Source organism: Cibotium barometz, chromosome 43 (assembly GCF_041138505.1).
Source record: "Cibotium barometz isolate CiBa-2024 chromosome 43, ASM4113850v1, whole genome shotgun sequence".
NCBI lineage: Eukaryota > Viridiplantae > Streptophyta > Polypodiopsida > Cyatheales > Cibotiaceae > Cibotium > Cibotium barometz.
The window spans coordinates 21,578,237-21,588,606 of record NC_141088.1 but is presented as its reverse complement, the minus strand read 5'-3'; the positions used below and the strand labels follow the sequence as shown (position 1 = coordinate 21,588,606).

At 37.7% G+C, this 10,370-nt stretch overlaps 1 protein-coding gene across 1 annotated transcript; it reads right to left on the bottom strand.

Moving 5' to 3' along the window:
* Positions 1-9,249: 9,249 nt before the first annotated feature.
* LOC147613689 (uncharacterized) lies at positions 9,250-9,851 on the bottom strand. The gene has a single exon (XM_086781202.1). The coding sequence runs from the start codon at positions 9,790-9,792 to the stop codon at positions 9,250-9,252; it is 543 nt and encodes a 180-aa protein (XP_086637328.1). The 5' UTR covers positions 9,793-9,851.
* Positions 9,852-10,370: the final 519 nt, after the last annotated feature.

The window sequence follows — 10,370 nt, the reverse complement described above, 5'->3', positions numbered from 1 at the left end:
CATTGAACTATTGTTGTCCATAATTTTGATTTCCAAAACGGCCACCACCTTGGCCTCGACCATGACCTCTACCTCTACATCTACCTGAGTTTAAGTAGAAGGCATGTTTTGAAGTGTTCTTGTTTTGGGAGGAAGAGTCTTCAACCAAAGACTTATCTTCTATGATTAACATAGACACTAAATCCCAAAAGTTGAGAACATTCTCTCTTACGAGAATAGAAGTCTTGAATGGCTTATATTCCTTGCCAAGCCCATTCAAACAAACGCTCACCAAGTTATCGTCTTCCATTGAGACATTAATAGATCCAAGGGATTCAACAATTCCCTTGATCTTCAATGCAAACTTGTTTGATAGACATGTTGTACTTCTCCCTATATGCAGCTCCTGTTTTAGATGCAACTTGCTTGCCTTTGTGTTTGTTTGGAACATCTTTAGCAAGTTTTCCCATACAACTGCTAGAGTGTTAGCATCCTATATATGCCCTATCATAGTGTCTGTTACACTAACTAAAAGGCAATACATGACTTTCCTTGCACCCTGGTTCGAGTCTTTGAATGTCTTTATCTCTGTGCTGGAGTTATGTTCTCTCTTCAGGAAATTCTGGAGACTCCTCATTATCTCCTTCAGCATAGTCCTAAAATCATTTTCCCATCAAGAAATTGGTCATTCTGAACCTCCATGCATGGAAATTGTTCTTGTCAAGCTTCTTACTAATAATCTAGTTGATGTTGTTAGACATCTTTGCTTACAACCACCAAAAATCTGTAAATATACAATTTTTGTATGCAACCTGTAACATAATAATATCTATTGTGTAGCGGTACTTCTACACAACCTGTATGTCACAGCACCTAACTAGACTACACATTGTGAGGAGCAAAAAGAGCCCCTCCTAAATATGATGTGTAGATGGGAGGAAAATACATGAGATGATGTAAGGTAGGCCCATGGAGACAACAGCAATGTGGTGGCTAAAAGGATAAATGCAAGTGCGCCAAATGAAAATAAAAATGGCATGGACGATCCAAGTGAGACGGCGGCGTAAGTTTCTAGAAGGAAGGAGAACGACAATCTGGGTTCAAGAGGTAGGATTGATTTCTTTGAAAGGATGCTTTTAGAGAAGATGGCGAGCAACTAATAGAGTGAGAAGGTGAGTAGACTACAATGGAGTGGACTCCTATAGGTTGGTTTGATTTATGGAAGGTTACAGATAGAAGGGCTATGCTGTGTTAGAAGACATGACTAGATCAGAGCAAAGGGAGGCAAAAGATCAAATGATTGGCTAAGATATGTGTCTCTTGGATTCTCTATACTGAACCTTTATTAGAGACGTGGTCCAGGTCAAAACTACTCGATGATGGCAGCTGGATGTATGTCGGTGCAAGTCATTGATGAAGATGATGCTGAGAAGAGCTATCGCTAAGATCTATCAATGAAGATGATGTTGAGAAGAGCTATCGCTAAGATCTATCAATGAAGAACCCTAAAATCTTCTGTGTTTTACTTCTTTTCCCTTGAAGCCCCAAGTCTTAGGGCTATTGAGACATTGAAGTGTTTTGTATACCTGGGAAAATCCAAGAGTTTGAGTTGTATCAGTGGAGAAATTTTGTAAAGTCATTTTTCTTGAGGTTTTTTTGTGATATGTTTGTTAGGTTGATAGATTTTATGAAGATTGAGTCTATGTGGCTATCAATCTAATGATTGAGGAACCAATTTTGACCCAGGCAGAACTAGTTAAGAAGAAACAGAGATGGAGCTGCATCAGCTGCTACTGAGAGTCAATTGAGCTTCAATATCACAGCCAAGAGTGCAGGGACCTCAAGTTGGCTTGTCTAAGTGAGTGAGGAATTATTGTGAGCCCAGTCTAGTAGTTGAAAGTCTGTCTACTTATTGGCAGTCAGAAGAGTTTGAGGTTTGAGTGCTTTTGATGGTAGCAGTGAGTTGGTTGTTGTCAGTTGAGTATCCATTGTGATGGGAACTTGTGTGGTTTGAGTGGTTTGAGCATCTGGAAGTGCTAGCTTGACACAAAGGGATTGGGATATAAGGTTAGCTGAGTCATTTCTAGCCATCCTTGAGAGGACAGGCAGTTCACAGGAAGCTATGGGCTTGGAGTTGTCAAAGGAGGGAGCCTAAAGAGTGATATCTCTATGAGATTAGTGTAGCCTGAAGGCTTGAGGTTATCAAAGGACAACTGAGGGAAGAATTTGTTTAGTGAAGGCTACTGTGTGTCGACAAATTTTGTGTCAGATTGCTGAGGCAAAAATCAGCCACGTTCAGTCAGAGAAGGGTTAGAAGAAGGTCAGGAGGGTGTGTAGGAAAGTCTTGGGGTTGTGGATATAAGGTCAGTTGACATTAGAGGACAACAAATGAGATTGGAGGATATATTTCTATCTGGGAACTAGAGGTGGATATCAAAGGCAAAATCTGAACACTGCTATGTCAGCTAGGAATGCATTTGGTCAGCTCTAGGAGAGTCAGCTATGGCTGGGAGAGGCTAATAGGTGGAAGGTCGTTAGAGCTTCTGGAGGTATGTGCTGACCAAGGAGGACAGCTACTGGAGGAGGCAGATGGAGCTGAGAGGGAGTTTGGGAGGGTTTTGAAGTGTCCAAGTGAGTCAGCTAGATGGCTAGGGACAACAGCCAGGTTGATCGGTGCCCTTGGAGCTAGGATTTCAACATCCCATAGTGTTCTCTTCTTGTGTGTTTGTTGGTGGTGTATAGAGGCCATTGTCTAGAGACCACACATTGTTTTGGTTCCCCCAATGAGGATCAGAGTGTTCTTGTTAAAGGCTTTGATCAGCGCAGCAGGTAGGAACTCACTTGTTGATCAACTCAGGACCAATGGCTCATTTTGGATTTGATGTATTCAGAGGTGAGAAGGGTGAGGATGTCACTTTGTTTTTGAAAGATCCCTGTCCCCACCATGCAACAAATTTTGGGGTGCTAGCAGCGGAAGTAGCACTTCTTGTGCGGGGAAGGGTCCCTCACTCGGGGCCTCGCCCACGTATATCCAGACAAGAGACTAATCCCTCGGTTCTTCCAAAACCAAACCCGAAAAAACTTCCCTCACCCAGAAAACACGAGCGATTCCTCCATGATATTTTTACTCTAACGTAGTCAAAAGCCTTAAATAACTGAACTGATCTGATCGAGCCCGTAAGTCCCATAGTTAGATCAAGGAAAAGATTGCACTTGGATCATAGAGACCAACGCTTTTTTCCTCATTCAGAGGCACAACCGTTGATTCTTTTCCATAGAACAATTTTTATCCAGGATTTACTTCATCTATCGTACCATAACAGAATTGAGTCTCATTTTAGGGATCCATCAGTCCAGCCTAACCCCATCCAGTCTCGTGGGTTAGCCAATCGTCCAACCACTGTAGTGATGGGATCCAGTTAAGAACTTGGTTAGGTTTTGTCCCGGGTACCAGGGAAAAGAGTTCCCAAGTCCCCTAGCCGAATATTCATGCAAACTTAAAACTAGTCATACCACTTACACACCCAATATGAAATTGCCTTTTTCACAGATTCAACTGTCTTTAAAACAATCTTTTAATGAAACTATAGCATCACTAATCATAATCCTCCAAAATTATCCGGTTGAATCCTAATTTCTAATTTTTTCCTCATCAGTGTACCTATGGCATCATTGGCAACTAGAACGCTCACCACGTGTCCACTCAGGGGCCTTTTCGATAGTTCCTAGCTCATAGTACCCGGTAATATTTTCACTTATAAAAATCAAAATGGAATCTCCGTTGAAAATCAGCAAGATCAACCAACGGATCCATATAAAAGAGCCATGGACTCATCCGTTGAGGACCAGTAAGGTTAATCAACCAGATCCATGCCCGAATTCAAAAAACAACTCTTACTCCTTGTTCCAATATCTTCTTGGACACACGTGTGGGTATCTTCGGCGACCCAAAGCCCGAGCACCGTATGGTCAGCACCCTCTAGGATCCTTTGCAGGTCACCTAGTGCTTCACTCATAGGCCGCTTCCTTGGTCCCTCATCCACCATACCGGAAGCTCACCATTTAAATCGAACCGAGGCTAGTCAAGACCTCGACCGACCTTGCTATACGAGACGTCCTCCATTGACTCTCCGTCAACAACTGTTACAACTTTATTAGATTAGGTCTCCACGACCTCATTCACAAGAGGGTCAAATTGCTTCCCCAGCATTCTTGACATAAAACAGTCATTTAAAAACAAGTCATAAATACAGTTTCTATAATGAACTCTCGTCTTTTCACATTGTTCCACATCAATCTACATTATTTTAATCACATCCATTTCATATGTATTCCCATTCTCATCCAATCACATCATTTTCATCTCATCACATCCATTTCATATGTATTCCCATTCTCATCCAATCACATCATTTTCATCTCATCACATCTTTCCTCATTTATCCTCATTAGATCTTATCCACTCGCATCTACCCATCTCCACATCTCATCACATCACATTCATTCACATCTCAATTCACATGACATCACATCTCATTTATTCACATCCCGATTCACATCACATTCATTCATATCCATCACATTCATTCTCATCACCATTCCATCACATACATTCTATCCACATAACATCACATCACATCTATCCACATCATATCTCATTCATACATATCTCATCTCATTCATCCATCCATCCAATCATTCACATGTACGACTACCCACATCTATCCATACATTCATAACTATCACTTCACATCCACATATATTTATGTCATATTACATCTCTTTACATCACATCACATTCTTTCACATACACATCCACATCACATTCTTTCACATACACATCCACATCCATTCTTTCACATGCATCGACATCCATTCTTCACATACATATCCACATCCATTCTTTCACATACACGTCCACATCCATTCTTTCACATACACATACACATCCATTCTTTCACATACATCCACATCCATTCTTTCACATACTCATCCACATCCATTCTTCACATACACATCCACATCCATTCTTTCACATACTCATCCACATCCATTCTTCACATACTCATCCACATCCATTCCTCACATACATATTCACATCCATATCTATGCAAGTTTTCAGTTTGATTTTCTTTTGAATACAAGGAGTATTTCTTGAATCAGTATCCCCAAAACTTCTTGATTGGAATTCTAAATTTCATACCAGAATTCCTCGAATTCTATAACCTTGATCCACAGGTCAATTCGAAGGGTCTCAAACTTAGTTTCAGATTTGGCGGAAGTTTTGAGTGTATTTTTCTAAATTGGTCACTCCTTCTTTCCTCGAAACTAACGAAAGAGTTTAGTCTTGGTCATAGTCTGATTCAAGGTTCGAGTCGGATAAGATTTTTCCTGAACTATCTTTCGCAAAAAGTTTTGATAATTCAGTTACTATTTTACTGAATTTCTTTCTTTGAATATTTACTTAATTGATTTCTAAATTAGTTACGAATTCCAATGAGAAATAGATTAATCATTTATCTGAATATTTCGATCTCGATAGATTTCCTGAATTCTCTTCTTACAATCTGTGTGAATATAAAACGATAGAAATTTCTCTCTCATAGTATTTAATTATTCATTTATCAAATACTCATAGAATTTAAGAGAATTCTAATTTTAATATAAAAATTATTTATGCATAAAAATCAACTTTAATGAGAATAACACTTTTGAAATAAAAAATAAATCCTTTATGCATCTTTCTATGCATAAAAATCAACTTTAATGAGAATAACACTTTTGAAATAAAAATAAATCCTTTATGCATCTTTCTATATGCATAAAAATCAACTTTAATGAGAATAACACTTTTGAAATAAAAATAAATCCTTTATGCATCTTTCTATGCATAAAAACCAAATTTAATGAGAATAACACTTTTGAAAAAAAAGTAAATCCTTTATGCATATTTCTATGCATAAAAATCAATTTTAATGAGAATAACACTTTTAATATAAAAATAAATCCTTTATGGATCTTTCTATGCATAAAAATTAATTTTAATGAGAATAACACTTTTGAAATAAAAATAAATCCTTTATGCACCTTTCTATGCATAAAAATCAAATTTAATGAGAATAACACTTTTGAAATAAAAATAAATCCTTTATGCATCTTTCTATGCATAAAAATCAATTTTAATAATTAATATCAGTGATATCCATGCATATTCATAGGTGAACATGCACATGGAGTAATTAGAATATTTCTTTTAGATGCAAAAATGGTGGGAATTACTCTTTTGGAATAACATAAAAATAAACTTTCTTTTCCACAAAATTTTGGAAATTTTTGCCATAACCTCCTTTGTATGTGGCTGACCATTTCTCATTTTTATCATTCTTTAATTGACTTAAATTAACCCAAATTAGATTCATAGAACTCTAATCTACACAATTTTCTAAATTCAAGAGAGTAAAGAATAAGAAGATTTTAATTAATACTTTAGTTAATCTTTCTAGGATTAAGAACAGTTGAAATGTAAAGAAGAGAAGGGGGTGGCCTTTTCATCAAGGCATAGCATTTGAATTTAATTAAATTTATTACAAAATATAAAAATAAAGAAAACCATAGATTTAAAATTAAACAAGTAAGAAAATTAACTTATATAGAGCTTGTAAGCTCTCCTTTGGCTTGAGGGATTGAGGGTTCTACTCTTGTTTGAAGCAAGAGTGGCCACCAATTCACTTTGGAGAGGATTAGGCAAAAAACAATTGAATTATTAAAAAATTCAAATGTAAATGGCTCAGGACAAGAGCAGAGTAATAGTGCATAAACACCATTAAGCTTTTACAAAGGAGGAGGCTTCTATTTATAGGAAAATGTGAGCCTCTAACCAAACAAACTGATTCTAAAATTTTCTAGATCAGTTTGGTCAATTTTTAACCATTTTTGGGTGTCAGTTTACCTTACTTTTTGGATCTAGTTGAAACAGGAGAGAGGAGAGATGAAAATATCTCATTATTTTTTAGTTTAAAACTCCTCCACACATGTGAAATAGGTGCCTCTTGACATTGAGGTGTCAAAAATGCATCATTTCCTCTAAATATCTCTTAATTTTTAACTAATAAACCTTGTACTCAGTCAACTCTTCATCTTATGTGAGCATTTACTCATTTTTGGGGGTTTTTCTTTTATTCTTCAACTTATCTCCTCCCTACATTTGGATTAATCTTATTGGTCCATAGGAACCTTAATTGGACCATAATCTAAAAATTTCTGAAAATCTGGACCCTTAGGCTAAGGTCCTTTATACCTATTTTCAATTGATTCCAATTGCACATTGGAAAGTTCTTTTTGAATATCTGTTTCAGGGGAAACTATTTTAGACACTAGGAGGATTTTTATATCCAAAAATATCTCAATTTTGAATTACCTCCCTCTAGACTTTCTCTCTCTCCAGGCCAAAACAGGTCTTTCTTTTTTTTCAGAGAGGGGAATAATTATAAGATCAGAAAGGGAGGTTCTTATACATGCACACCTCAAAAGCTGGAGGGAGGAATCTTACAGTTTTTTAGGAAGCTTGAATTATTGGCTTTAAGCAATAACAGCGATGATGATTTCTATAAGTTGAGGATGGCAAATTTGATGTTGGAGGATGCAACAAGAGAGTGGTTTGAATATAAGTCCATGGATGCTGTGACATGGAAACAGGCTGAAGAGAGCCTTAAAGAATTAGTATGAGAAATTTGACAACTCAAAAGAGTTATGGAGAGAGCTTAGAAGGCTTAAACAGGGAGAGGATGAAGACTTGCCAGATTTAATTTGCAGGTTTGAGTTTGAGGCTGTTTGGAGAAAGCTTTTGAAAGCTTGGGTGAGAATCTAGTGCCACCTAATTTTTTAAAAAAAAGACAAGTTCATTGGTGTGTTGCATGAAAGCATCAGGAGGACGAGAGTGGAGTTGAAAGACCCTGACACATATGATAGGGTAGTGAGGATAGCAATTGACTAGTGGAGGGAGAGAATAAGGAAGCAGAAGCTGACAAGGAAAGAAAGAGAAGCAAAAAAGCTGGTAGTTTTTATGGATATGCATGTACATAGGGAGACCTATGTGGAAGCCTGAAGGGTTGTGGAACCAAGTAAAGCGTAGAGTGGTCTACATCAAGAGAATGGGCACTTGCATTGATAAGTAATCTTAGTTTTCTTAACTACTTCATAGGATCCAAACAAATGTGCAAACAAACCAAATGGTACAAACCAACTTAGATGCACATCTCTAGAGCCTGTGGATTGTTTCATGGTAGCATGAACATCAATTTTTATCTTTATCCTACATGCTTCTGACATGTCTAAGCTAGGACTATACCATTTGGGCTAGACAATGGTGATAGTGGAATATACTCCAAACTATGTCTCTCCACATCATACATTGAATGATAAAAGTAAACATTCTAAGATCCCAATTTGCTTGCACTCTTGTTGTCATCATTCTGCCAGTCATGCAGAGTGGATGGATATAAATCTGCAAGCAACAAACATGCTTGTATTAACATGTATTATGCGAGTTAGCATACAGTATATGCTAGTTAGCCTATACTATATACTAGTTAGCATACTATATATGCTAGTTAGCATACACTGTATGCTAGTTAACATACGCTTTATGCTAGCTAGCACACACTTTGTAGAAGCTTGTTAGTCAGCATATACTGTATATGCTAGTCAGCATATACTGTTTGTAGTTAGCATATAGTATATGCTAACTAGCATATACTGTATGCTAGTTAGCATACGCTTTATGCTAGTTAGCACACACTATGTAGAAGCTTGTTAGTAAACAATTATCATATACTGTGGTAGTTAGCATACACTATATGCTAGTTAGCATATACTATATGCTAGTAAGCACACGCTATATAGTAGCTAGTGTGCATACAGTTAGCATATACTGTGGTGCTAGTTAGCATACACTATATGCTAGTTGGCATATACTGTATGCTAGTTAGCATACACTATATGCTAGTAAGCACACAATATAAATTAGGTAGTTAGTATACAGTTAACATATACTGTGCGAGTTAGCATACAGTATATGCTAGTTAGCCTATACTATATACTAGTTAGCATACTTTATATGCTAGTTAGGATACACTGTATGCTAGTTAGCATACGCTTTATGCTAGCTAGCACACACTTTGTAGAAGCTTGTTAGTACACAATTAGCATATACTGTGGCAGTAGTAAGCATACACAAGATACAAAATAGAATAAAAGACCATGACGTTCATGTCAAAAACCGAATGGCATGCTGTTATAGATTGCTTCATAATCTTCGGGGGTGATTGTATACATTTGCCTTCTCTTTTGCATGTGTTTCATGGGTATCTTGATACAACGTACAAGATTTGAAAGTATGTGAACAACAGGTTGATTGTAGTCTAGTTTAAAGGTGTATGCATCCACTTGCTTGTAATACAGTCCTTGCACGACATAAGAGCCTTTGTCAATTACATTGTTCCACTCATCAATGTAACCCTGTTTTGCCTTTTCTTTTACTGCAATGCACTTTACCAAGTAAAAGTCTACATTCTCATCATTGGTTGTAGCATCCGGATTCACTGCAAAAGTGTCACCAACACACAAAGCACTACTTAATGCATCATGGTGGCCTTCATACATGAATTTTTCATATCCAATGATCTGTCCTTCAAGAGCATCATCAGTCGGAGTGTCTTCTTCATCCTCAACTTCATCAGACAATGGCATCAGAATGTGATAATCCCAAGGCTGCACATGAGATTTGTTAGTGCAGCGATTCCAACTATGGTTCATGCATGCATCACAAAAGCATGCCAATGGTCTTGTGGCAATGGCAGTTGCATCCTGCCGGTTGTGACCGCGAAAAGCATGCAAGGTGCGAGACTTCTCAACCGTGGCACAATTCCATTTAACCTCCCTATTTACATCACCTACTTTGATCTCCCAAAACACACGGGCACATTCCCTTTCTTTTAGAGGATATGATGCAGCTGCTCCCTTTGATAGGTTGGCTTGGCAATAGGCAACCACATCTACAGCACACTTTAAAGTGGCCCCATTAGGCTTCAGCTGTTCATGTGTCAACGATCTTTTAACAACTGCGCCTACACCGTCATGCTCTCCCTTGCCATGTCCTGATCCAAAGAAGAACCAGCTCATCTCCACTCCTGTTAGTCCAGCATACCTTGCAACAAAATAGAAAGGCCTAGCAGCCTTAAACTGTGAGGCAGCACCATCTGACCAGACCCAGTGACATTTTGGAGTGACACCTTCTCTCTGTAACCAGCCACAATGCAGCATAAAACAATGTTGGACAAACAATGTGTCATGCACTTTGTCATCTGATATGAAGAAGTGGATTTTCTTGACTA

What these genes read in the sequence shown, in the direction of transcription:
- LOC147613689 (XM_086781202.1), bottom strand. Translation starts at nt 9,792, where the DNA reads ATGAACCATAGTTGGAATCGCTGCACTAACAAATCTCATGTGCAGCCT.